General features: G+C 38.4%; 8 protein-coding genes across 18 annotated transcripts; 4 read left to right on the forward strand and 4 right to left on the reverse strand.

Annotated features, from left to right (window-relative positions):
• Positions 1-131: 131 nt before the first annotated feature.
• Positions 132-692, reverse strand: LOC117573687 (protein FMC1 homolog). Of its 2 annotated transcripts, none has more exons than XM_034257041.2 (2): positions 590-692; positions 132-527 (listed from the first exon to the last, which is right to left on the reverse strand). In XM_034257041.2, the coding sequence occupies exon 2, from the start codon at positions 524-526 to the stop codon at positions 218-220; it is 309 nt and encodes a 102-aa protein (XP_034112932.1). In that variant the 5' UTR covers position 527; positions 590-692; the 3' UTR covers positions 132-217. The 2 variants fall into 2 exon arrangements, with proteins under 2 accessions (XP_034112932.1, XP_034112933.1); XM_034257042.2 differs by having other exon boundaries at positions 596-682.
• A 2,572-nt stretch (positions 693-3,264) lies between these two features.
• On the forward strand, positions 3,265-4,405 carry LOC117573686 (omega-amidase NIT2). 2 transcript variants are annotated; one of them, XM_034257039.2, is made up of 2 exons: positions 3,265-3,376; positions 3,440-4,405. In XM_034257039.2, the coding sequence occupies exons 1-2, from the start codon at positions 3,358-3,360 to the stop codon at positions 4,264-4,266; spliced, it is 846 nt and encodes a 281-aa protein (XP_034112930.1). In that variant the 5' UTR covers positions 3,265-3,357; the 3' UTR covers positions 4,267-4,405. The 2 variants fall into 2 exon arrangements, with proteins under 2 accessions (XP_034112930.1, XP_034112931.1); XM_034257040.2 differs by lacking the exon at positions 3,265-3,376 and having other exon boundaries at positions 3,590-3,751; positions 3,823-4,405.
• A 2,645-nt stretch (positions 4,406-7,050) lies between these two features.
• On the reverse strand, positions 7,051-8,736 carry LOC117576949 (golgin-45). The gene is made up of 2 exons (XM_034262107.2): positions 7,433-8,736; positions 7,051-7,369 (listed from the first exon to the last, which is right to left on the reverse strand). The coding sequence occupies exons 1-2, from the start codon at positions 8,618-8,620 to the stop codon at positions 7,229-7,231; spliced, it is 1,329 nt and encodes a 442-aa protein (XP_034117998.1). The 5' UTR covers positions 8,621-8,736; the 3' UTR covers positions 7,051-7,228.
• An 804-nt stretch (positions 8,737-9,540) lies between these two features.
• LOC117576952 (BBSome-interacting protein 1) lies at positions 9,541-9,801 on the forward strand. Its single transcript, XM_034262115.2, has one exon. The coding sequence runs from the start codon at positions 9,541-9,543 to the stop codon at positions 9,799-9,801; it is 261 nt and encodes an 86-aa protein (XP_034118006.1).
• A 43-nt stretch (positions 9,802-9,844) lies between these two features.
• Positions 9,845-12,612, forward strand: LOC117576947 (LMBR1 domain-containing protein 2 homolog). The gene is made up of 3 exons (XM_034262104.2): positions 9,845-10,015; positions 10,072-11,412; positions 11,464-12,612. Exons 1-3 carry the CDS (start codon positions 9,845-9,847, stop codon positions 12,040-12,042), a joined length of 2,091 nt encoding a protein of 696 aa, XP_034117995.1. The 3' UTR covers positions 12,043-12,612.
• LOC117576948 (tubulin beta-2 chain) lies at positions 12,204-13,955 on the reverse strand. Its single transcript, XM_034262106.2, has 2 exons — positions 13,420-13,955; positions 12,204-13,362 (listed from the first exon to the last, which is right to left on the reverse strand). The coding sequence occupies exons 1-2, from the start codon at positions 13,810-13,812 to the stop codon at positions 12,415-12,417; spliced, it is 1,341 nt and encodes a 446-aa protein (XP_034117997.1). The 5' UTR covers positions 13,813-13,955; the 3' UTR covers positions 12,204-12,414.
• A 260-nt stretch (positions 13,956-14,215) lies between these two features.
• Positions 14,216-17,065, reverse strand: LOC117576950 (two pore potassium channel protein sup-9). Of its 8 annotated transcripts, none has more exons than XM_052007200.1 (6): positions 16,531-17,065; positions 16,134-16,228; positions 16,010-16,073; positions 15,102-15,163; positions 14,593-14,993; positions 14,216-14,525 (listed from the first exon to the last, which is right to left on the reverse strand). In XM_052007200.1, exons 1-6 carry the CDS (start codon positions 16,709-16,711, stop codon positions 14,252-14,254), a joined length of 1,077 nt encoding a protein of 358 aa, XP_051863160.1. In that variant the 5' UTR covers positions 16,712-17,065; the 3' UTR covers positions 14,216-14,251. The 8 variants fall into 8 exon arrangements, with proteins under 8 accessions (XP_051863160.1, XP_034118003.1, XP_034118001.1 ...); XM_034262112.2 differs by having other exon boundaries at positions 16,134-16,165; positions 16,836-17,062; XM_034262110.2 differs by having other exon boundaries at positions 16,134-16,165; positions 16,531-17,061.
• A 2,322-nt stretch (positions 17,066-19,387) lies between these two features.
• LOC117574513 (alpha-mannosidase 2) lies at positions 19,388-23,808 on the forward strand. 2 transcript variants are annotated; one of them, XM_034258372.2, is made up of 6 exons: positions 19,388-19,626; positions 19,683-20,082; positions 20,362-20,497; positions 20,556-22,013; positions 22,082-23,147; positions 23,213-23,807. In XM_034258372.2, the coding sequence occupies exons 1-6, from the start codon at positions 19,513-19,515 to the stop codon at positions 23,384-23,386; spliced, it is 3,348 nt and encodes a 1,115-aa protein (XP_034114263.1). In that variant the 5' UTR covers positions 19,388-19,512; the 3' UTR covers positions 23,387-23,807. The 2 variants fall into 2 exon arrangements, with proteins under 2 accessions (XP_034114263.1, XP_051863148.1); XM_052007188.1 differs by lacking the exons at positions 19,388-19,626; positions 19,683-20,082 and having other exon boundaries at positions 20,398-20,469; positions 23,213-23,808.
• The last annotated feature ends 256 nt before the right edge of the window (positions 23,809-24,064 follow it).

A 24,064-nucleotide genomic window follows, 5' to 3' on the forward strand; every position in this document is an offset into this window, starting at 1 on the left:
GTTTGGCACAATTTTTATCTAATAGAACAGTGGATTCTGTGGTCTTTTTATTACAATATTTTATCTTACGAACGAAACATAATATAGGAAATGCTAATGCTATCGCTATGGGCAACTTACAAATTTCAAAATATGTTTTACATCTTTATTTTAATTAAAAAGAGTGCGACATTTACAATTTAAGTCTCAATGTTATCATTAAGTTGAAGAATGATCATCATTTAGGATCCGTAGGCAGTTTGAATCCCACAAGGTCTGCAGTTTCTTTTACGGATCGTTCGCCGCGACCATGATACTCCCTGTAAATCTCATTATATTTACGTTGGCTACTCAAATATGTAAGGTACGTCTGCCCCAAGAAGATTGCCTCATTGCGGGCTTTGCAAAATTGCTGGTCGGTTGTTTCAAGTCTTTTGTACTGTGCCCGAATATAACGAGCAGCCAGAGATTTTTTCATATCGTTAGCATCGGAAGCTGCTTGCCGTAACTCGTGCAGCAATGATCGAAGGACTTTTGATCCAGACATACTGTGGAAAACCAAATAACGCAGTTAAGATTAATACACTTTTTATAATTTATAATTATTTACGATTACGTTATTCAAGAACGCACGGCTGAAACAGCTGATATGCCTAGCGTTGCCACTTTGAATGACAGAATCATATATTGTAATAGGCTGTTTACACTAGAGGAGCGTTAACTTCTACTTCCAATAAAGGGACACCTCGTTGTCGTGAGGGGAGAGAATACTATATACCAGCGTCAATTTTTAACGCGAATACTCCAAGCTCGTCATAAAGTATTTTTATCTGGTATATCAAGATTTTTGGTTATTTTTAGAAGCTTATTGAAATTAACGGAATTTAGAAATTTTTAATTTTGAAGTGACTCAAATTTAGTGCCAATTACTTAAATATATACTTTGTTTTATCGATCGAAAACTCCACTCTCATCTTTATAAATTTGTGTATGAATAACATCGTAGAGTTCGAGAGAGCACATATGTACATTTAGATTTTTTAATTTTATTTTCATTTTAAATATTTGCAAGATATCGAATTTTATAATTTTAAAATTTGTAATACGCTGCTTACACTAAACTGTATTGAAAATTCCGTTAAGTTGAACCTTCCGCCGCATCATTCCAAACGCGGCTGTGTGTAAGAGAGGAACGGGTAATGGAGCTGCGGCAATTTTTTTTTATTTTTCTGTTTTCTTAATACTTTATTCGAAAGGGAAGAAACAAAACAACAGAAAATATACCTTAACAATAGATGGAAGAAAATTTTAATAAATTTTATATGCGGCAATGATTCTGAAAATGTGGCCGTATTTAACCTAATGTTTTTGTATATTTATCGAAATAAGTGCGATATCGGTGAAAATTAGCTGATTAAAAATTTGTCGTTTTCAAATTATTCAAAATTTTTCAGCAATTCTTCTAGAAAACTAAATATGTCGAGATAATTAAATTGATTAAAAAAATAAATAATATTAATTAAAAAATGCAATAATCATTGCAGAGCGAGTCTTCTCTGTTATAATATAAAACGGGAATATGTAGATTCAATTGATGAATAATAAACAAAATGTATATTTGCTTACACATTTTGAACGCCCTTAATGTCGCTATTTATTTACTATTTGTTATTTTTCTTCTCACTACCTAAGTTTGTTTACTTTTTCGCCCCTAAACAGCTGTTTGCGTGATGTAGTTTTGGTGTAAACATGCATCATAGATGCTGCTTTATTGAAGCAGATGCATTTGGTCTAAATAAATTATGAGTTTAATAATCGACTGATTGCCATCGAACTTTTTTCTATAAAAATACCAAAAGGACAACATACATACTTCATACAATATTATATAAAAAGGAACAATAAAATTTCTTTCACATTCGATATTTTTGTATTCATAGCATTAAAGCTGTGCAGCTACCTTGTAAATTTGTGTGAAGCAATGTCTCACCTTTTCAGAAGCATTGTCGCATAATTATGCGGCCTCCCTCTCTTACACACAGTCGCTTATGGAATAATGCAACGGTAAGCTTGCTTTCAGAAATTTTCTATCATGCAGTCAGTCCAAACCGCGAAATAGATCTCTGGTCTATCTATGCTAACCAGTGTTGCCAGAGTCGCTTTTTTCCCGTCAAAACTGGCTTTTTTTCAATGCCATTTGCTAGAAAAAATTGCAAACAGCGGGCAGCGGGAATTCTGGCTTTTTTTTTACTTAAATGCTTTTTTTTAGATTTTTTTTATTTGCCTAAAATTATGGAACAATATTTGCTGTAGCTGTTCTGTCGATGCTTGCCAACATTTTTAGTGATAAATCGATTGTATAGTGTTGTTAAGCAATGCCAAAGAACACGCCAATTCTTATCGTAGCGTCACTAAAGGCAAAAGGGCGACACGGATGACAGTTACTGCAAATGTACAATCACACCAAAACTCTCTGATTTGCGCGCCAATGTTTTAACCAAAAAAAATAAAAGTGCTAGGGACGGCTTTATGCAAACAAACCAAATAGATTTTGTAACTTTGATGGTCAAGACGATGGAGCAAGAAGCAGTGCTATGTCTTTTTGTGGCCGAGCATACATTGTTGGCTCAATTGGATCATTTAGGAAACCTAGTTGTTAAATAATTTGAAGACAACAGCGCTATTTGTTTTTCTACTCGTTGTTTTATACTTAAAATGAAATTCATTTTATTCTAAATCATGCATTTTCAATTATGGCTTGCGTAGACTTTGACAAATATATAACCTTCCTAATAAATTCCTAAAAATGATAGAAAAACTGGATGACAATAAAAATTAGAAGAATGAGGATAGTTTTTATGAAATTCTCTAAATATTGTGAATATTAGAGCAGCTGCTGTACAAATTCTATATATATGTTTCAATATAACCGATTTTGTAAGCTCACCCTGTGAAAAATATAGAGAATCCAATGAATTGAAAAATCAGCTTTTTTTATAGCCTTTTTTTCTAATTTTTCAGCTTTTTTGCATCGTTCTTCCCGTCAAAAACAGCTTTTATTTCTCAACAAACTTTGGCAACACTGATGCTAACTATCTCTCACTGCATTGATGCCATTCGATTGTAAACTTGAAGCAGCCCTTGTATGCCTATTCTCTGGGTTTCTGAATCTTAGAATATATTCCAAAACCGGCTTTCAGTATTATTAATTTAAAAGAATAATTATTTCAATAATATAATAGCTTATGATATTATTTGGCTATATAGAATTAACGATTTCAGTCTTTTAAAATCAAAGAATATCGAATTGTTATCGATATTTATTAACCTCTACAAGTAATAAGATAAAGTAAACTTCTAGATTCTAGAATCTTGAGCATGGCGAAAGCTATTAATAGTGAGTATAAAAGGCTAAGATAATTAAATGTCAATTTACTTAGTATAAGTAAATCCCCGCCAGCTTTGCGACTCGCACTTTTGCAGCTCAAGGGTTCGAGTGACAAAACTGCCAATGTCCGTAATGCGATCATAAAAATTGAGAAGGTGGTCAAAGATCATCAGCCGCATTTAATAACGCTGCCAGAATGCTTCAATTGTCCATACGGAACGAAATATTTTCGCGAGTATGCCGAGCAAATTCCAGACGGCTTCACCAGTCAACAACTTTCAAAGGCGGCATTGGAAAATCAGGTCTTTATAGTAGGCGGAACTATTCCCGAGTTGGGTGAGAATGACCGCATTTTTAATACTTGTACTGTCTGGGCTCCAAGTGGTGAGTTGATAGCCAAGCATCGAAAGATGCATTTGTTCGATATTGATGTGAAGGGTGGCATCCGCTTTAAGGAGTCTGAGACGCTGTCCCCGGGCAATGAATTTACCACTTTCAAGATTGAGGGACGCAAAATTGGTATTGGAATATGCTACGATATTCGATTCGAGGAAATGGCACGACTCTATCGCAACGATGGCTGCGAGATGATCATCTACCCTGCCGCTTTTAATATGACAACCGGACCTTTGCATTGGGAACTATTGCAACGAGCGCGTGCCAATGATAATCAACTGTTTGTAGTTACCACGTCGCCAGCCAGAGATCTCGCTGCTGATTATGTTGCTTACGGCCATTCAATGATCGTCGACCCGTGGGCGAAAATCATCGCGTGCGCCGATGAAGGCGAACAGACTGTGACAGCCGACATTGACTTTGCTATTGTGGATCAAGTGCGTCAGCAAATTCCAGTGTTCAGCCAACGGCGTCTCGATCTCTACGGCACTGAGTTGAAGTGATAATTTTAAATCGTGTTATGTAATTCAAAAAAAAACAAATGCCACGAACTTTTTCCAAACACGATTTTGCATTTGTATTTTTGTTACACTTCTATTAGGGTTACGTCATTAAATCACAAAATAAAAAGATGCGAAATTATTGTGAGAACCCCGTCCAAGCGGGGTTTCTTCTAAAGTAGTGTTTGTAACATAAAATGCTTTCGTATACTTATGCTTATTCTTATACTGTAAATATAGGAACAACACGAATACAAAACATTATGGATATACCAAATTAAGCAAAATATTTTAAGTTTTTTTTTAAAGCCAGAAAATGAAAAATACTGTAGTGTTAAAGATGTCCATGGGCTGAACTATCAACCCCTAGACGAAACGGTAAAATTCTTATTCCAAATCACTCTTCCATGGCTCGAAAAATGGCATCCCCAGAGGAGAGTCAATTGTTTCAAAGAAAGAAACCAACGATATAGAAAATAAATATTACTGAATATTGCAGTCGATGCCTGCCTAAGAGCTGCTTTATGAGAATTAGAATGAATCCCATTCACTAAAAACAAATTATCGGAAAACAAGCTTGGTTTTTATACCCGCTACCCATAGGGTAGAAGGTTATTATAACTTTGTGCCGACAGGAAATGTATGTAACAGGTAGAAGGAGGCATCTCCGACCCTATAAAGTATATATATTCTTGATCAGCGTCAACAGCAGAGACGATCTAGCTATGTCTAGCTCGACTGTGAGATGAGCACCCTCGAATGTGGTACTATATCGGTATAACAAAAATACCATTTGGTATATTTTTAGTATTTTTGGTATATTTTAAAAAATACCGCAATATTTTGCTTTTATTCAAAATGGGTAGCGGGTATCTCACAGCCTAGCACACTCGACTGTAACTTTCTAACTTGTTAGCATTTATTTTGTAAACTGTAAATTGCATATTTGATGTCAAGCGGAAATTACTCCATACCCTAGACAACAAAATTTTCAATAACTATCAAGATTAAGATTTCCTAATTTTCATTTAAAAAAGTGGTTGCATGTAATGCAACGACACGAAAGATAAGCCTATAGTTTGTTTAGATTTATCTTATATACTCATGTAGGTGAGATCATGCTTAGCGCATATTAATCTAAGTAAAACTTTGCTCAAATTAAGTAAATTAATTTACACCTAAATGTCCGCCAAGGCCCGCATACAGAAATCAAATTTTCTTCTGGTAAAAATCGTAGGGAAACGGTTCAAGACAATTTCCACCATCAACATATGAATACACGCTTTATATATTGGGAAACAATAAGAGAGAATATACAATAAAACATGCGCCACACGCATGACACGTCCGCTATAATTAGTATTATTCCAAGCGATCTAGCGAGGTAGAGACTTTTAATTGTAGTCTGTGATTGTCATTGGTTGCCATTCGAACTCTTCGCGCCAAATGTTAATGAGCGGGTACACAAACGCTGGACCATCATAACATGATAAAAGCGGAGCATCTACTTTCTATACGCCCTACCGATAATGTAAAATAGTAAACCTTTGTCCCAACAAGAAATGTATGGAATAAGCAGAAGAACCCATATCCACGGTTGCCATTCCAAAAAAATGTTGTGTAGCAAAATTTTGTAAAAATGCACCAATTTTAGCAAAAATATACCACAAATTTTTTTTTTATTTTTATTTTCGGTATTTTTTAATACTATATTTTGTTAAGGTTTTTTTTTTAATTATCTTTTATTATTTCATATTTCATTTTTTAGTATAAGTAAAAATAGAACTTGTATTTAATTAATTATACTTTTCAAACATAAAGAGAACAAAAACAGAACTTTCACTTGAATAATAAAAAATCAAATTTTAAACTATCTTGGTTAATTTTTAAAAATGAACAGTCTCTTGTAAACCAAACATAGTGAAGGTCTTTACAATCAATCAATCCCTTGCAATACATTATGTTATTTAGTGTCTTAAATTCTAATTTTTTTTGGTAATTTAGTTTTTATTAACGAAATTTCAAAAAACTTTCGCTCTGCAGCACCAGACGAAATCAAGTTGTTTATGAATTCTATTAAGCTCCTGAAGAGCGGTTCGTCAACACCATTTTTTTTTACTTTCAATGTCTGTCCAAAATTTACTAATATCTTTTTCTTTTCCCTGTTTTAAAGAAAGTCGAAGTTGGTTCCATTGGGATATTATATCATCAGGATCATCATAGTATAAATTTTCAAAAGTTTTCATTAGAGGTACTATGGAAAGTTTTTTTTCGCTTAGAAATTTGGAAAATGTACCAATATGAAAAAAAGTGATCCAATGTACCAACGCATAGAAAATGTACCAGTTTTGGTACATTTGTAGATATGGGCCATATCTGACCTATAAAGTAAAAGTCAAGTCGCGGTATAGCCATGTCGTGCAATATTGTGTCGGCACTACTTTGACAACACTTGTTATAGTTGCAATTGATGAAGTTTATTTCAGATTTTGGCCCACGAAATATTAAAAAAAGTTAGGAGCAACTGTAATTTTAAAGAGGGCGTACCGATTCTTAGTACACAAAATAACTAAAGCCTATGAGTACCGGAAATTTGATAACAAAAAGTTATTCTCTAAGGGGTATTTTGAATCGGTAGCGGGTATTTCATAGACTTCTTTAAAATAGGGTTATTATCTACAGAGGTATGATAGAGGTATGATAGAGGTAATTATGTGTCGGCTGCTAAATGAACTTGGAAGCAGACGCAAATGTAGGCAATTTTGATTTTTCACAAGAAATAAAAAATTCTATTCTGACAAATTTATTATTACCAAATTTGATCTTATTGAATAATTTGACAAGCTAGCGCGCGATTTACACATTAAGACACAAGACACAAACCATAGCATATAATTTAAGCAGAGCTTATTGGATACACAAACCACACATATCTTATTTATTTTATTAGTAAACCATAAATAAGCTATTGCTGTTGCTGAAGGGAATCTAATTCTGGGTGAGCTGCAGCGCCTGCCAAGGTGCAAGGTGGCCTTTGAACCTGTCCGAATAGCGCTCTAATAGCTTCATCTGTGGCCATAAGCGGTTGGCTTATAAACTCAAGGGCCTGCAACAACAATAGCGGCAACATAATTAAATATGAATTATCAAATTGAGCTAATCGACAAACCTGTACAGCGTACTTCTCTGCCTCGCACAGCGGACTGGTTGAGGCGCTGGACAACTTCAGAGTTGTCTCCGGAATCCCCACGCCGGAGTGTAGCACCATCCGCTGTAGAATGTTTAAGTTCTCTGAACTTAAGCTGATCACATCCGTAGCGGGTAGATTCAGATAACGTATCTTGGCCAGGAACTTCAGTTGCTTCAGCATGTCTAACTGAATCTCCCGTATCTGATGTGTTGCATGCAACAATTGCTTTGTAGATTCATTGAGCATTTGATTCTTATGCGTAAGATCCGCTTTCCATCGCGCCAGCTCCTCGACCATGACACTGCTAGCAAGAAACTTCGATCGCCACACCTCACACTGATTGGCCAAAAACTCGATCTGTTCCGTGTGTGTGGTGAGATTGTTGGCCGTATCGATCAAGGCACGCGCAAGTTGCAATTTATCCTCGGTAAGTACATTGACTTTGGTCTGCAAATCCTCGCCCACAGACGCCACCAACAGGCTTTTCAGCTCCCCATTGACCTGGGTCTGGAACTTATGCTGTGCTTGCAAATAATCCCGTTCAGCCTGCACTTTGGTAAGCTGCTCTTTTAATTGCTGCAGATCTTCACTGTTAGCCGTATTCTGCTCACTGTTGCCTTCGACCTGTTCATTAGGATTCAGTTCTTGGGTGCGAAGACTGGATACCTGGTCGGCCAGAACGGCAATGTCTATGTTGTTTCTACCAACGCGTTGAACTCTTTGCTGTGTCTCTGTCATGGGATTGACAGCTCCTGGATATGGTTCGTATGGGATAAACTTTGGTGGCTTAGTCTTCTTGTGCTCTGGAAGTGGATCCGAAGTGCTTACCAACCGTGGCTTCAACTGCACAAGCTCTCCTTTGGGCATTGCCGGGCCAAGGCTGCGACTCACGATTTCAGAACGACGGTAGAGTGAGTGAAGGCCGGGCAACGGAAGGGACGCAGAGGAAGAGGTGGAACCTGCGGATGATGTCTTGCGGGCAATTACCGCCTCTTGAGCAGCTGTGCTGTCTTTACGGGATAATTGGGGTCGTTTGCTCACACTGCTCACTAATTGATTCTGCTCTATTTTAGTTGATGGAATTATTTCCGCTTGCTCCATGCCATCTCCGCTAGTGCGACAGTTTTGCGCCTTTTCTGCATTATTTACTAAGGCATTGCTCTCCATGGCCACAAAATTTTTTTGTCTGAGAGTTTCACTTCTAATCCTACTTAAACTTGAAAATGTTCTTTAGTAATTTGCCAGCAAAACAAAAACATAAGCAGTGAGCGCTGCCAACTCGTTGACAGAGTCAGCTGTTTCCACTCCGCTTGCAATGCTGCCAACTGTGATTGAAAAAGCCAAACAAAAGAAAGCAATCCATAATTCAAGAGAGAAAATATGGGTTAAATGTTATATCCTTATATACTTAATGCACTTTAAGATGTAACCAGATGGCAATATCAGAATTTTACATTTTGGTATTTATTTTCTTGCATTCAAATTTTGGTGTTGTATAAAACTGCCTGTCCTTAAATCTTATTTTGGTAAATATATAACTTTACTTTATTTAGACCAAGGGTTTGTGTTTGAATGATGCGAATTTATGATGCAAGTGTCGAACACGAAAGACGCACCATTTAAACAGCTGTTTAGGGTTGCTAAAGTAAACAAACTCAGAAAAGATTAAAAATAACATTAAAATTAACCGAAAATAGGCTAATTTAATAGATTTAATAAATTTCGCAACACTGGGGGCATTCTCAAAGTATAAGTTTGTACAAACGATTGTGGCTGCATCCGTCTCTTGCACACAACCGCCTTTAGAATGTCGCGTCGGAAGGTTCTACTTTTCAGAAAGTTTCAATTATGCAATCCAGTCTAAGCCAGTTATATGGCAGGGTATTACCAAAAAAAAATCGATGTTTTCACAAAGTTTTAAAACATCGATAAGTCAGTCAATCAATAGTGCCGACGATGTTTCTGCACCTGCAAGGAATAAAAATAACATAATATTTGGTCTACTAAAAAAATAATTAATAATTACTGACTGGCACAAAAATATATATAGATATTTACATAATTGCTCAACCAGCAGTTATGAGAGTATGTCGGCGATAGAGCGTGAATTGCTTAGAAACGTAAATGAGAAAATTGAATTGATTGAGCCTAGTACAGGAAAATTGTTTTTCGAGCATAAAACTGACTTATTGCTTGCTAAACCGCGTTTGATACCTCTCAAATCGCAGGGTTTGCAGAGTCTGGAGGAAATGCATCGCGAAACTGCTCGACAGTTGCAGCAGAAACGCACTAATAACAAGAACAACAACAATCACCAAGGAGAGGCAAAACAGCTCGACGCCGCTTAGACTGCATTTGCATTTGGTGGAAAATAAAAAGAGGAAAAAGGAAATGGCATACTTGCTGACATTCGCCGTTATTGTCGCTTTATTCTTGGCTAGCGTCTTGCTATATCGATATGGAAATATTCAACGTCAACACATCCTTGTAACACTCTCCGTGTTGACGGCCTGGTGTTTTTCTTTTCTGATTGTTTTTACCATTCCATTGGATGTGACGTCAGTGGGTGTTTGGAGTTTTAATACATATTATTCGTCAACTAATATATTTCGTTTCAGACTCTTTACCGGCAATGCCTAGAAGAGCACAAGCCAATTTCCAATGGCAGTGTCACTATAAATATATCATCAACAACAGACACATTACGACCACAGGAGTGTCAAGAGCCGTGGGGCATGGTACCTGAGTCGGTGTTCCCCAATTTGTGGCGTATCATCTACTGGAGCTCACAGTTTCTAACGTGGCTAATAATGCCACTAATGCAGTCGTATCTTAAAGCCGGCGATTTTACCATAAAGGGCAAACTGAAATCGGCCCTAATTGAGAATGCCATCTACTATGGATCCTATTTATTCATCTGCGGTGTCCTGCTCATCTATATTTCCGTCAAGGGCGTCTCCCTTGATTGGCAGAAACTAAAGGCGATTGCTTCATCGGCTTCAAATACATGGGGCCTCTTTTTACTTATACTCCTTTTGGGCTATGCACTCGTGGAAGTGCCTCGATCTCTCTGGAATAACGCCAAACCGGGGTTTGCGCTGCAATATGCTTATTTCAAGGCTGCCAAGCTTAGCACGGATAAGGCGGAGGCGGAGGAGCATGTCGACGACGTGCTTGAGTCTCTGCAGTGCATCAGTCGAGCGGTGCCTAACAATCACGAGTTGCGATCGTGCGTCGAGACCATATTGCGCAAGGTACCTATTGAGCTGCATGAGCGGGCCAGTCGCAATTTCTCGCGAAGCTGCGGCAACGGCATGGGTAGCTTCGGTGGCACCAGTTCTACCATTGTGCCCTCGGAGAAAGCGCTTGTACGCATACATAAACAGGTGATCAAATCGTTACAGACTCTGCAACGCACTGAGGCACTTTGGAGCGTTCAAGTGAAGACGGTGCTACACTTGGAAGACGTCGCACACAACATGCATTCAGCTGAGCGTTGCTTCAAAACTGAGTTTCCATGCAAGCGGTCGCAGCTGGAAAGAATCTTGTTTAGCGGCTCTGTGCAATGGTATTGGGAGTGTGTTTTTAAGGCTCCATTCCTTAAGGCGCTCTGCGTGCTCTCGGCTACCATGTCAGCGATGGTCGTGTGGAGCGAACTCACTTTCTTCAGTCGCCATCCGGTCCTCTCGATATTTGCCAATGTGATCAATGTGGCCAAGGGAACTTATGATTTTTTCACAATTGAAGTCTTTTCTATGGGTGTGTTGTGCTACTTCTTCTACTGCACCTATTCTACAATTCTTAGGATACGCTTTCTTAATATTTATTACCTGGCACCCCATCACCAGACGAATGAGCATAGCTTAATCTTTAGTGGTATGCTTCTCTGTCGTCTAACACCACCAATGTGTCTAAATTTTCTTGGTCTTATTCATATGGATTCTCACATCATAAAAAAGGTGAGTAACTACTACCATCTAATATCATATAATTAAATATTATCATTGCAGCGCATTATGGAAACGTATTATACGCAAATTATGGGTCACATGGACGTAATCGGCATCATTTCGAATGGCTTCAATATATACTTTCCTATGTGCATGCTGGCATTTTGCCTGGCCACCTGGTTTAGTCTAGGTAGTCGGGCTTTGAATGCCTTGGGTTTCCAACAGTTTCTGCAGCACGAAACGATTGCAACCGAGCTAGTGCAGGAGGGAAAGGATTTGATAGCTCGCGAAAAGCGCCGTCGACAGCGAACCGAAGAAGCAATGGCCAGAAGACGCGCCGACACTATGCCCAGTCATGAATACCTTAGTAAATATCGTGGAGGAGGCGGTGGCGTCAATCAGTTAATTGGTGGAAATCGAACACCAGCAGATGGCTTATTGCGGGATGGCGACGCTAGTGTTGACTACGCTGCAGTAGCTTCCTCTTCAGCGCTGGGAGTACCTCGCTCATTGTCGGAGGAAATTAATGATAGATTTGGCGTTAGCACTCAAATGCAGATTGGTTTTCGAAGCACAAACGATCGAAATGAAGCAGAGAATGTTGGAATGCCGCCTCGCGGACTTTTTGATGATGTTTAATGCGTAATGAAATGCGTACAATTTGTAATTTATTTAAAATAATTTAATTTCTGTTTTTACCTACACCCAAATATTGTAAACATTTCTATAATTAACCACAATAAAAGTAAATTTAGTTACTAAAAGTCGCATCGAATATCAATAACCAATAAAATAGATCCTTTAGTTAAATGACTTGCATGAATCTGTATTTATGAGTATGGATGCAGTTGTGTCGCACCACCAAACAGGGAGATTAATAATACTTATGTATATGGAACACAATAGCAATAACGTTGATTGTAACCAGTCTATCGGTAGTTGGCATCTTCATCTATTTTATCAGGATTGCGCGTTTTCAGTCTTAATATGCGATTGTATGTGAAACGAAAACTACTCATCGCCGCCTCCTTCTTCGTCTTCATCGAATTCTCCTTCTTCGTCGGCAGTGGCCTCTTGATACTGCTGGTACTCGGATACCAAATCATTCATGTTGCTCTCCGCTTCGGTGAACTCCATCTCATCCATACCCTCTCCAGTGTACCAATGCAAGAAGGCCTTACGTCGGAACATGGCAGTGAACTGTTCCGAGACACGCTTAAAAAGCTCCTGAATGGCCGTAGAATTACCAATGAATGTGGCAGACATCTTTAAACCTCTCGGTGGAATATCGCACACCGCAGTTTTGCAATTGTTTGGAATCCATTCCACAAAGAAGCTGCTGTTCTTATTCTGTATATTGAGCATCTGTTCGTCCACTTCCTTCATGGACATGCGGCCTCTGAAGATGGCTGCAACTGTTAAATAGCGACCATGACGCGGATCACATGCCGCCATCATATTCTTGGCATCGAACATTTGTTGTGTCAACTCTGGAACGGTTAGAGCGCGATACTGCTGCGATCCACGAGACGTTAGCGGTGCAAATCCAGGCATGAAGAAGTGCAGACGAGGGAAGGGTACCATGTTTACGGCCAATTTTCGCAAGTCGGCATTTAATTGACCTGGGAAGCGCAAGCAGGTTGTCACTCCCGACATTGTGGCCGACACCAAGTGATTAAGATCACCATAAGTGGGCGTCGTCAGCTTCAAAGTGCGGAAGCAGATGTCATACAGTGCTTCGTTGTCAATGCAATAAGTCTCATCAGTATTTTCAACCAACTGATGCACACTTAGGGTGGCATTGTAGGGCTCGACTACAGTGTCAGATACCTTGGGCGAAGGCACTACCGAGAAGGTGTTCATGATGCGATCCGGGTACTCCTCGCGAATCTTCGAGATGAGCAAAGTCCCCATGCCCGATCCGGTGCCACCCCCCAGCGAATGAGTCAGTTGGAAACCCTGTGGAAACCAATGTTGACGGTAAATTGATAATTTTCACCGTATGTATATACCCACCTGGAGACAGTCGCATCCTTCGGATTCCTTACGGACCACGTCGAGCACAGAGTCAACCAGTTCGGCTCCTTCAGTGTAGTGTCCTTTCGCCCAGTTGTTGCCCGCACCTGATTGACCGAAAACGAAGTTATCGGGTCGGAAGATCTGGCCGAAAGCACCCGAGCGCACAGAGTCCATGGTGCCGGGCTCCAGATCGACAAGAATGGCCCGTGGTACATATTTGGCACCAGTGGCCTCATTGTAGTACACATTGATACGCTCCAATTGCAGATCACTATCGCCATAATACGTCCCCGTCGCATCGATGCAATGTTCATCTGAGATGACCTCCCAGAACTTGCCTCCTATCTGATTGCCACACTGGCCAGCCTGAATATGCACAATTTCACGCATAGTTACTAGATACGAGAGTATACGAGGATTTGCTTTTTTTCGTTGAAAACCTGACCCGCCGCTTTTAAAATGATTTCTACGTATAATTTTCTTACTTTTTTCTATACGTGTACAGGAGTCGAGTCGATGTTGGAATGATACTGGCACAACTTAAAAATGCTAATGCCTAACATTCGACTACTTCGATCACATTTAGTTCGGAATAAATGGATTCAAACAATTGTCACATTTTGTCAGGTAAGTATATAATTATAATGAGATTCACACAACAATTATTATTGCTATATACAAATATATAAGCTATGTATATATATATGTATATATATATGTATATACCTCGAACAAAGAGAGAACTATGTATTTGCTAAAAGTAGACTCTGATTCCGGTAGACTGTTTTGGTACTTATAATAAGAGTATATTTATTTGATCTTCTTCTTGTCAAACGGATGCACGTTTCAAACAGAGTGTGCTCTCAATAATGTCCATTGGCTGAAAATCGGGATCAACAAACTGCTCATGATTCAGACATCGCGTGCCCCCCATGCAGGTACAAGAGCAAAGGGAAACCGTCTCATCATTTTCGGTGGTGTAATTGTTTTCGAGCAACTTGCCATGCATGTTGTATGTGGAATCGTCATCGAAAGTGAGTGGTTGATTTCCTGCTGCTATATTTTGGGCATCCTGTTCGTCCCTCTTAGCATCCTCAGCTTGCCTGCAATTGAGAGGAATACCGAAGTAATGCGACTGAACCAAATCGTCCATCCAGATATCCAACATACATAGTCATGAATCGCAGCACCAGAAGATTAATACTAGCAGCAACTACTGCTAGGCCAAAGAGAATGAACACCAAACTAAGAGCAACATATCCTGGCTTATTAGTTAGCGCTTGATCATTTTGCAAAGCCACATAGTCGCCAAACCCAATTGTGGTCAATGTCACAAAGCAATAATAGAAACTATCAAAGTAACTCCAGCCCTCGTAGCGCGAGAAGACTGCAGCTCCCGTCGTAATAATAATTGAGGACAACATGCCAGTGGCTAGCATAAGATTCATTTCAGTGGCATCCGTACAACGTGCTCCACTTGCTCGCTTCGCTCGTCTAATGATCACAGAAGCAAACTTGTTAAGTCGTTCGCCGATCGACTGGAACATTACAAGACCCAATGGGATGCCCACCTGAAACACACAGACACAAGACAAGAAAAGAAAAGAAAATTTAAATAGTGCACAAGTAGCATTGGAGCAGCTATACGCTCTATTTCTGCTCTATTGGACTGATCATACCATAGCATAGCACATTGTAAATAGTTTCCCAGCCACTGTAGTCGGTGTGGAATGTCCATAGCCTGCAATATGTTATAGATCGCAGATCTAGATTTAAAGGAATGCATATGTATGTATGTACATAGTTCTTATGTACATGTCGTTCTATCAATTCTATCTAAGTATTTACCAAAATATACATAAGTTGCGTTTTAACCGCTGCTCATTTTACAATCTTATTCGGCATCTCTATACATTTTACATTTTGAAGATACTTACATTCTTCTGTTTATGTGTATATACTGGTAAAATTCAATGTCATGACTTATTGACTGAACTATCTTTCACGGCATTTGATCGTGCAACAAGTAGGGGTTACTTAAAATTCCTACTTTTCATATACATACATATATTAAAAGTTGTACACATATATAAAATTTGGTTCGAAAACGAACTTTTTACTATTTATTACTTCGTTAAGTTAAGACACATACTGCAGGATGTATTTGAGTTAATGCTCGATTGCAATTGAAGTTGCTACTATCATTATCAACTTTACAACACATTTAACAAAATATCGAGTTGTATCCAATAGCAACTAAAAATAAAACCATCAGTAATTCAAATATTTTTCCTGATATCCATTTTATATCATTTAATCAATTGCATTTAACTAAATACGTCTTCTGGTTGGAAAATTCAGGTGATTGTTTTCCAGCTATTGCTTAATTGCTTCTTTAAAATTATTAATGTATGTTATATTTCAGTATTGGAAGTCCCTATATACATATATTTAACATAGACTCTCATCAATAGATAGTAGGAATACAAATATGGTCTTTATAATCCGGTATATTGAAGTATATTTTCTAAATATGTTTATCGAACGCATTTGTATTGCTTTAAAAAAAAAATATCTAAATATTTACCAATCATTGCCAGCACTACAGTGGCAAAATAAAATGCGCCAGCGAATTTCCACTGAGGTCCCGCCTTGTGTGGTTTGTTCTCAATTATTACTATTTCGATCATCCGGTAGTCTTCTGTACTCACATTGTATTTCTTAACGAAATTATTCTTCACCGCTACGGCATGAAAACAAAGTTTGATGCGAATTCCAATATCAATTATCAATATTGTAAAAAGTACTGGCCAATTACCAAACCAAAAAAAAAACAAAAACAACACAAAACAAAAGCTATATTAACTTTAATATTACATGAGTGTATTAGTGAGTGAATAACAAAAAACAGATGTGGAATACTTGTTTCTACTATGTAAAATATTGGCTACGAAAAATATACTTATTTAAATACTTTATCATTACGGAATTTTAAAATGGAGGATGAATAATATCATTCAGATGAGGTGCTTTCATGTAGGCATTTATGTATGTGTATGAGTGCATTTGGATATTGCCGGAATATATATTGATTGTTAATATATGTACCTTGCAAAAATTCCCAACGCTTTGCTTCAGTTTGTGATTCAAGCGAGTCAAAGACTGCCGCGCCAATGAGCAAATAGGTAAATGTGCATACCACAAGCGACAGTGTTCTTACGTTTTGACGCTTCATGGCGCAATGGACAACAAATTCTAAAGCAGTATCGCGGTATGACTCAATTAGCATTTAAATATGGTAATCAAGGCTATGGCCGCGTTTGCAGATGCAGGCGCACTTTCAATTTAGAATACTTATTATTCTTATATTATTTAATTTATAGATTTATCTCTGGTATTTTATCACAGCCTACCCTGCTGCAAAGCTGACAAGGACTCTGAATAAATCGATGAAACTCCAAAAGCTTGCATTCCGCAAGTAATTGGACGATGATGCTTTTATTTAATGCACCTTTTTTTTTACATTTTTAGTGCTGGGTCGTTGAAAGCACGAATTTTCTGCAATTTTTTTTTTATTAAATCTTAACTGATTTACGGAGTGACCTCAATGCCAATTATACTATTTTTAGTGCAAAAGTAAAAGTATATAAAGTTGGGTATTTTGGTTACGCCATCATTTATGGGAGTCGAGAATTAAAAATAATGATAATCTCCTGCCGATTGCTTAATCAAAAAAATATACTTACAAATTTACACCCATTACATGTACAAATAAGTTAAGTAAGCATAAGTAAATGGGAATAAATGCAATGTATATTTATAAATTAAAAAAAAAATATGGAAACTCCATAGGTTTATTTTCATGTCTTTTTTGCAAAAGATTATGTTCACATATATATTTATTTTATCATTTTATGAACAAATTATAAGCTTATTTTCAATGAAAAAGGTGTGAAATGGTGCCATTTTAGTATATTTAGGGCTCATTTATGCTAAAGCGCAGTTTCCAGATGCGCGAAATCTTGTTTTTTCCGCGCAACTCCATATATAAAAAACGGCCTTGCAAAATTTTTGCGGTAACATTGCTGGGAACTCTGGAACGAAATATCGCTGCAAAAATGTTGAAATTACATGAATTCGCATATCTGGGAAATAAACGCTTTTGGCAATTTTAAAGTTATGCGATGTTTTCAGATAAGCAAAAATTTGAAGTGTGAAAAAGCAACATATTTCGCAAGTTCAATAAATTTTAGAGTGACTGTTTTTGCAGACCTTTATGATCCTAAACTTGACACAGAAATGGTAAAAAATAAAAATTTATGGGCACCACTCAAACATTTATATTAAATATATGAAATTATTAGAAAAAAACAAATAAGAAAGTTACATTCGAGTGTGCTCGACTGTGAGGTACTTGCTACCCATATTGAATAAAAGCAATATATTGCGGTGTTTTTCTCACAATATATCAAAAATACTAAAACATACCAAATTGTATATTTGGTATATCGGTATAGTACAACCACGGTTGCCACTTTTGGTACAAATGTACCAAAACTGGTAAATTTTTTATGCGTTGGTATATTGGATCACTTTTTCTCATTTTGGTACATTTTCAATATGCCTGGTCTAGAATTTAAATTCTTCATAAAATTTTATGTTCACACATATTATTTTAACAACTGGCTCTGTTCCACCAGACACAAATTTTGTATCAGTTAGAAATTGAGCCATGACTAACACTGGAAAATATCGCCCACAGTCGATTTGCGACGTATTGTGTCAATTCTAATCTAAGGTCTATCACTACGTAAACAGTTATATATTGTTAATCACAATTTGTGAAATACAAAAAATCTTTCGTGAACAAATTTGTGGTACATTTTTGCTAAAATTCGTACATTTTTCCAAAATTTTGGTACAAAAATTTTTTTTTGGAATGGCAACCGTGAGTACAACTTTCAAAATATACCATAGATGGCAGAATATGCCAGATTGTCAGCAAAAGAAACTAAGACCCCTACTAACAGTGTTGCCAGAGTCGCTTTTTCCCGTCAAAACTGGCTTTTTTCAAATACCATTTACTTGAAAAAATTGCAAACAGCGGGCAGCGGGAATTCTGGCATTTTTTTTTACTTAAATGCTTTTTTTAGATTTTTTTCTATTTGCCCAAATTTAAGGGACAATATTTGCTGTAGCTGTTCTGTCGATGCTTGCCAGCATTTTTAGTGTCAAATCGATCGATACAGTGTTGTTAACAACGCGCCAATTCTTATCGTAGCGTCACTAAAGGCGAAAGTGAATTGATCTTAAGATCAGTGTTGAGATTGATTGTAATAAAAAAAGTCGACTTTAAACAAAAATATCGGACGACTCGGAAGACAGTTACTGCAAATGTACTATCCCCGCATAACTCTCTGATTTGCGCAACCATAATTTATAGGGTCGGAGATGCCCCTTCTACCTGTTACATACATTTCTACCCTATGGGTAGCGGGTTTAAAAAAACAGATCAAATCACATGCACTGCTTATTTCTATGGCGACAATATTCCAAGCACATATTATTGCAACTTGGTTGCAATATTTTTTTAAATTTTAATGTCACAATATTAATTTTATTTCTTATCCAGAAAAAATGCTCAGACCCTTTTAATTTTTTTTTTAATTATCCATCTTTTATGCATCTTTTTACTGTGGAATATGTTATAGGCATGTGGAACAGATGATTTGACATCCACATACATTCCAGTATCGGCTTATCGATAAAATTCAAAATTTGGGGCTGGAAACTGCAGAAATGTCGCCGGAAAACTGTTGCAAGGCACTTTGTTTTATATGGAGTTGCTCGAGAGAAAACACGATTTCGCGCATTTGGGAACATCGCTAAAATCTATTCTCACAAATTATATCGATGTTTTGGAAATATAAAAAATATTGATAAATCGAAAATCATCGATTGCTTTACCAGCCTAGTAGTCGAATCGGATAATCGGTTTACTAAACAAATTGTTTATGCGGAAAAATACGCTTCCTCTTAAATAGTTTTTATACCTATTGGTGTGTGGATCAATGCTGAATTAATGCGGAAATGCTGCGCATTCGTCGACGTTTTGCGCTTCTCATTTGCTGTGGCTGCCTATTAATCTTTCTCAGCTTGTATGTGATCCTTAATTTTGCAGCCCCAGCTCCAAATGCGAAAAAGGTAAGAGAATTTTTTGTGTGTGTTTTCAAGTAGTAACTTAACTCATATTTGTTCAGTCAAATTACTTTGCTCTTGAAAGCAAACTGCATCACCAGGAAAATGAAGCCCAAAATCATGGACATGGTAAAGAAATGTCCAGAAATGCACGGCAAAGTTTGGATAAGAGACCAGCAAAAGCAAAGGACATCTTAGAGCACCGGGACATACAGGGAGATGGCGAAACCGAGGAGTGCAACGATGTGGTAAGGCAGGTGCCAGAGGTTGATATACAAATGCTGGAAATGTACGATCGCATGTCGTTTGCGGATGTGGATGGTGGTGTCTGGAAGCAGGGCTGGAATATCAAATATGATCTGCTTAAGTATAATAGTCACCACAAGCTAAAGGTATTCGTTGTGCCGCATTCCCACAACGATCCTGGCTGGATACAAACATTCGAAGATTATTACAACGCTGGTAGGTGAAGTTCAAAAATTCTGTTTTTAATGTTTAAAGTTTCATGAAACGTGGCGATGGACTTTCTTGATAAGAACTAAACTTCATGCCTCAGTAGTCTGCCTGATTGTGCAACGCATATTTTGTAATAATTTGTTCCGAATATCTTATGTTTTTGCAGAGAACACGTACCTAATTAAGGGTACATTAGATTCGGTACTCATAATGAGACACCAATCATTTCGATATTTGCAAAAATGTATATTTGTTGTCATACCTAAATAATCTGACCAATTACAGATACGAAACATATTTTGTCAAATGCTTTGCGTCATCTTACTGAGAATCCAGATATGAAATTCATTTGGGCAGAAATTTCGTATTTCTCTCGATTCTACGAAGACTTGGGTGAGAATAAGAAGCAGCAAATGAAATTGTAAGGAAATTATAGCACTTCATTGATTTTCGATTGAACTGTTTTTGTATCTTTGCAGGCTGGTGAAGAAAGGTCAATTGGAATTTGTTACGGGTGGCTGGGTAATGCCTGACGAGGCGAACTCACATTGGCGCAACGTTTTGCTGCAGCTTACCGAAGGTCAAACCTGGTTAAAGGAACACTTTAATATAACCCCCACCTCATCATGGGCTATTGATCCATTTGGCCACAGCCCCAGCCTGCCGTATGTGCTGCAACGAAGTGGCTTCAAGAACCTTCTCATACAGCGCACGCACTATTCGGTGAAAAAAGAGTTGGCACAACAGCGAAATCTCGAATTTTATTGGCGTCAAATATGGGAGACGCATGGCAATGCGGCTCTATTTACCCATATGATGCCCTTTTACTCATACGATATTCCACATACTTGTGGTCCAGATCCCAAGGTGTGCTGTCAGTTCGACTTTAAGCGCATCGGCTCTTTTGGCCTAAGTTGCCCATGGCGAGTGCCACCTCGCGCTATCGACGACAACAATGTGGCAGCACGTTCGGAGCTCCTAGTGGATCAGTGGAAAAAGAAAGCCGAATTGTATCGCACGAATACGCTCCTCGTGCCGCTGGGCGATGATTTTCGTTACAAGCAGAATACTGAATGGGATGTGCAGCGTGTGAACTATGAAAGGCTCTTCGAGTACATCAACGGACACTACGCTTTCAATGTGGAGGCCCAGTTTGGTACGCTGCAGGAATACTTTGATGCTGTGCACAGTTCAGGGCAGAGTTTTCCATCGCTAAGTGGTGACTTTTTCACATATGCGGATCGCTCCGATAACTATTGGAGTGGCTATTACACCTCGCGTCCGTATTATAAGCGTATGGATCGCGTTCTAATGCACTATCTGCGTGCTGCCGAAATGTTGAATTCTTGGAAGCCCTGGGATTCGAATGCGGGCTTTGCCCAGAAACTGGAGTTGGCGCGTCGAGAACTCTCGTTATTTCAGCATCACGATGGCATCACAGGCACTGCCAAAACGCATGTAGTGCTGGATTACGAAAGGCGTATGATAGAAGCGCTCAAGGCCTGCCACTTTGTGATGCAACAAGCGATATATCGCCTGTTGACCAATCCCACCATCTACACTCCTGACTACAACTTCCATTACTTTACCTTGGATGATTCACGCTGGCCAGGTGTCGGAGTGGAGGAGAGTCGCATTACCATCATACTGGGCGAAGAGCTACCCAACAAGCATGTGGTCTTGCACAATACATTGCCACATTGGCGTCAACAGCTCGTAGATTTCTATGTATCCAGCCCGTTCATAAGTGTCAGCGATTTGGCTGGCAACACTGTCAAGGCGCAGGTGTCGCCCGTTTGGAGCTGGCACCACGACACGCTTAGCAAGACTGTCAATCCGCAGGGATCCACTACCAAATTTCGAATTATCTTTGAGGCCCGCGTGCCTCCAATGGGCCTAGTCACCTACGTGTTAACCGTGACCGATTCGAAGCCAACGTAAGTATGACACATAAACATCCGATTCAGAGTATTCACTTTAATTGCAATAATGTTCTTTCAAGCAGCCACACATCATTCGCTTCTCAGCTACTGCTTAACAGCAATTCGCTATCTGTGTCTTTGGGACAATATCCAGAGGTCGTCAAGTTTGGGGATCATCGAGAGTTAGCCCTTCGCGTTGGTTCTGGACCCACATTGGCATTTTCAGAGCATGGAATGTTGAAATCAATGCAGCTTACTCCGGACAGTCCTCACGTGCCAGTACACCTCAAGTTCCTTAAATATGGCACACGCTCACATGGAGATAAGTCGGGCGCCTATTTGTTCTTGCCAAATGGACCTGCACTCTCAATGATGAACGGTGCTTCTCCTGTGGTGCTCGTTAGTGAGGGAGAACTGGAGTCTTATGTGAGCGTGGGATTGCCGCAAGTTATACATCAGACCATTTTGCGTGGCAACGATTTTCCTGAAATACGCAACCTTGTCAATATTGGTGACATCGACAACACGGAGGTTGTGATGCGCTTGCAAACACATATTGACAGCGGGGAAACCTTCTACACCGATCTCAATGGACTGCAGTTAATAAAGCGTCGACGGTTTGATAAGTTGCCATTGCAGGCAAACTATTATCCGGTTCCCTCGGCTATCTTCATTGAGGATGCCAACATGCGCCTGACACTGTTAACTGGACAACCGCTGGGAGGCTCCTCTTTGGCACCGGGTGAGCTGGAAATCATGCAAGACCGTCGATTGGCTAGCGATGATCAACGTGGTTTAGGTCAAGGCGTATTAGACAATAAGCCGGTACTACATATTTATCGCATAGTTCTTGAAAAGATCATCGGTTGTGAACGGCCACCGGACGCTTATCCAGGCAGTTACTTAACAAGCGCTGCGTACAGGGCTTCACAATCTCTTCTAGATCCATTGGATAAATTTATATATTCGGAAAATGAGTGGACTGGGGCGCAGGAGGTGTTTGGAAACGATCACGTACCGGCCAACGAGGCAACGGACGTAGTGGTAATGCGACGACTATCAAAAAACACAGCGAATATTCAGCGCATCGGATGTGTATTACATCGGACCCAGCTGATGGAGTGTAGTGACGCACGCTTAGAAGACAAGGTAAATTTCGGGATGCATATATATTTAATTGTATACAAAAATATAAATATTTTACATTTTAACAGTTCAATGCTTGTAACTTGCTGCAAAATAGTGACGATCCAAGTGTTAGCTGTCATAGATCCACACTAACATTTCTGCAGATACTAGAAAACTTGGAACACAAAGTCGCACCAGTTCCTTGCCCCATGGAGACAAATGCGTACATTATAAGCTTTAGCGCCAAAAATCACAGCTGAACTTATAAAAACTAGTACTATAAATTAATGACTAGCGAAAGGCACTCCACACTTATTTATTAATTTGCTTAACTATTGACCATGAAACAAATAACAATGAAAACTCATATTTGAATCTCAGTTTACGTAATTTAAAATCTTTCAAAGAATTATTCATTAATGAAAATATTCGCAGGAAGTTCAACAGGGTTTTTACCTATAGAATTTTATAAAGTTAATTTATATTTTGTGTGATATTTATCGTAACGTATCGCAATTTCAAGTAATCAATTACAATCTATTGATGCTTAATTTTTGTTAAATATCAACTTTTAACTACTCGCAATATCATAAACATAGTGACAACAATCTCAAATGGAATGTAAAATTAAAATGGTTCAAGCTCTTATTGGGCTGGTCAATTAAAACAAAAAACGCATTTTATTATAAATTTTTATATTTTTTTTTTGTTTTATAACCTAAAGCGCAAAAGGAATTTATTACACAGATATATGAAATTTAATTCAGATTGAAGCCAAGTGGAATACTTGGGATTCGGTATTTAAGTAGACGGTTCAATCGACATTGCTTATCAGTCTGGATTTGTTAATAATATCAACATAATGTGGTCATTAAATCTGTATGAATCAATTTCGTAATATACGAAACATTTTGTGGAAAAATGAGGAATTGAAATAA

Source organism: Drosophila albomicans, chromosome 2R (assembly GCF_009650485.2).
Source record: "Drosophila albomicans strain 15112-1751.03 chromosome 2R, ASM965048v2, whole genome shotgun sequence".
Taxonomy (NCBI): domain Eukaryota; kingdom Metazoa; phylum Arthropoda; class Insecta; order Diptera; family Drosophilidae; genus Drosophila; species Drosophila albomicans.

Coding starts and splice junctions, on each gene's coding strand:
- LOC117574513 (XM_034258372.2), top strand. CDS start 19,513: ATGCTGCGCATTCGTCGACGTTTTGCGCTTCTCATTTGCTGTGGCTGC. Junction 19,627..19,682: donor CAGCTCCAAATGCGAAAAAG/GTAAGAGAATTT, acceptor ATATTTGTTCAG/TCAAATTACTTTGCTCTTGA. Junction 22,014..22,081: donor GTGACCGATTCGAAGCCAAC/GTAAGTATGACA, acceptor TCTTTCAAGCAG/CCACACATCATTCGCTTCTC.
- LOC117573687 (XM_034257041.2), bottom strand. CDS start 526: ATGTCTGGATCAAAAGTCCTTCGATCATTGCTGCACGAGTTACGGCAA.
- LOC117576947 (XM_034262104.2), top strand. CDS start 9,845: ATGGCATACTTGCTGACATTCGCCGTTATTGTCGCTTTATTCTTGGCT. Junction 10,016..10,071: donor TTCCATTGGATGTGACGTCA/GTGGGTGTTTGG, acceptor ATTTCGTTTCAG/ACTCTTTACCGGCAATGCCT. Junction 11,413..11,463: donor ATTCTCACATCATAAAAAAG/GTGAGTAACTAC, acceptor TTATCATTGCAG/CGCATTATGGAAACGTATTA.
- LOC117576948 (XM_034262106.2), bottom strand. CDS start 13,812: ATGCGTGAAATTGTGCATATTCAGGCTGGCCAGTGTGGCAATCAGATA. Junction 13,363..13,419: donor AAGGATGCGACTGTCTCCAG/GTGGGTATATAC, acceptor TGGTTTCCACAG/GGTTTCCAACTGACTCATTC.
- LOC117576950 (XM_034262108.2), bottom strand. CDS start 16,711: ATGCTAATTGAGTCATACCGCGATACTGCTTTAGAATTTGTTGTCCAT. Junction 16,229..16,530: donor GCGTTGGGAATTTTTGCAAG/GTACATATATTA, acceptor GTAATTGGCCAG/TACTTTTTACAATATTGATA. Junction 14,526..14,592: donor GTGCTGCGATTCATGACTAT/GTATGTTGGATA, acceptor TCTCAATTGCAG/GCAAGCTGAGGATGCTAAGA.
- LOC117576949 (XM_034262107.2), bottom strand. CDS start 8,620: ATGGAGAGCAATGCCTTAGTAAATAATGCAGAAAAGGCGCAAAACTGT. Junction 7,370..7,432: donor CAGAGAAGTACGCTGTACAG/GTTTGTCGATTA, acceptor TTGTTGTTGCAG/GCCCTTGAGTTTATAAGCCA.
- LOC117576952 (XM_034262115.2), top strand. CDS start 9,541: ATGTCGGCGATAGAGCGTGAATTGCTTAGAAACGTAAATGAGAAAATT.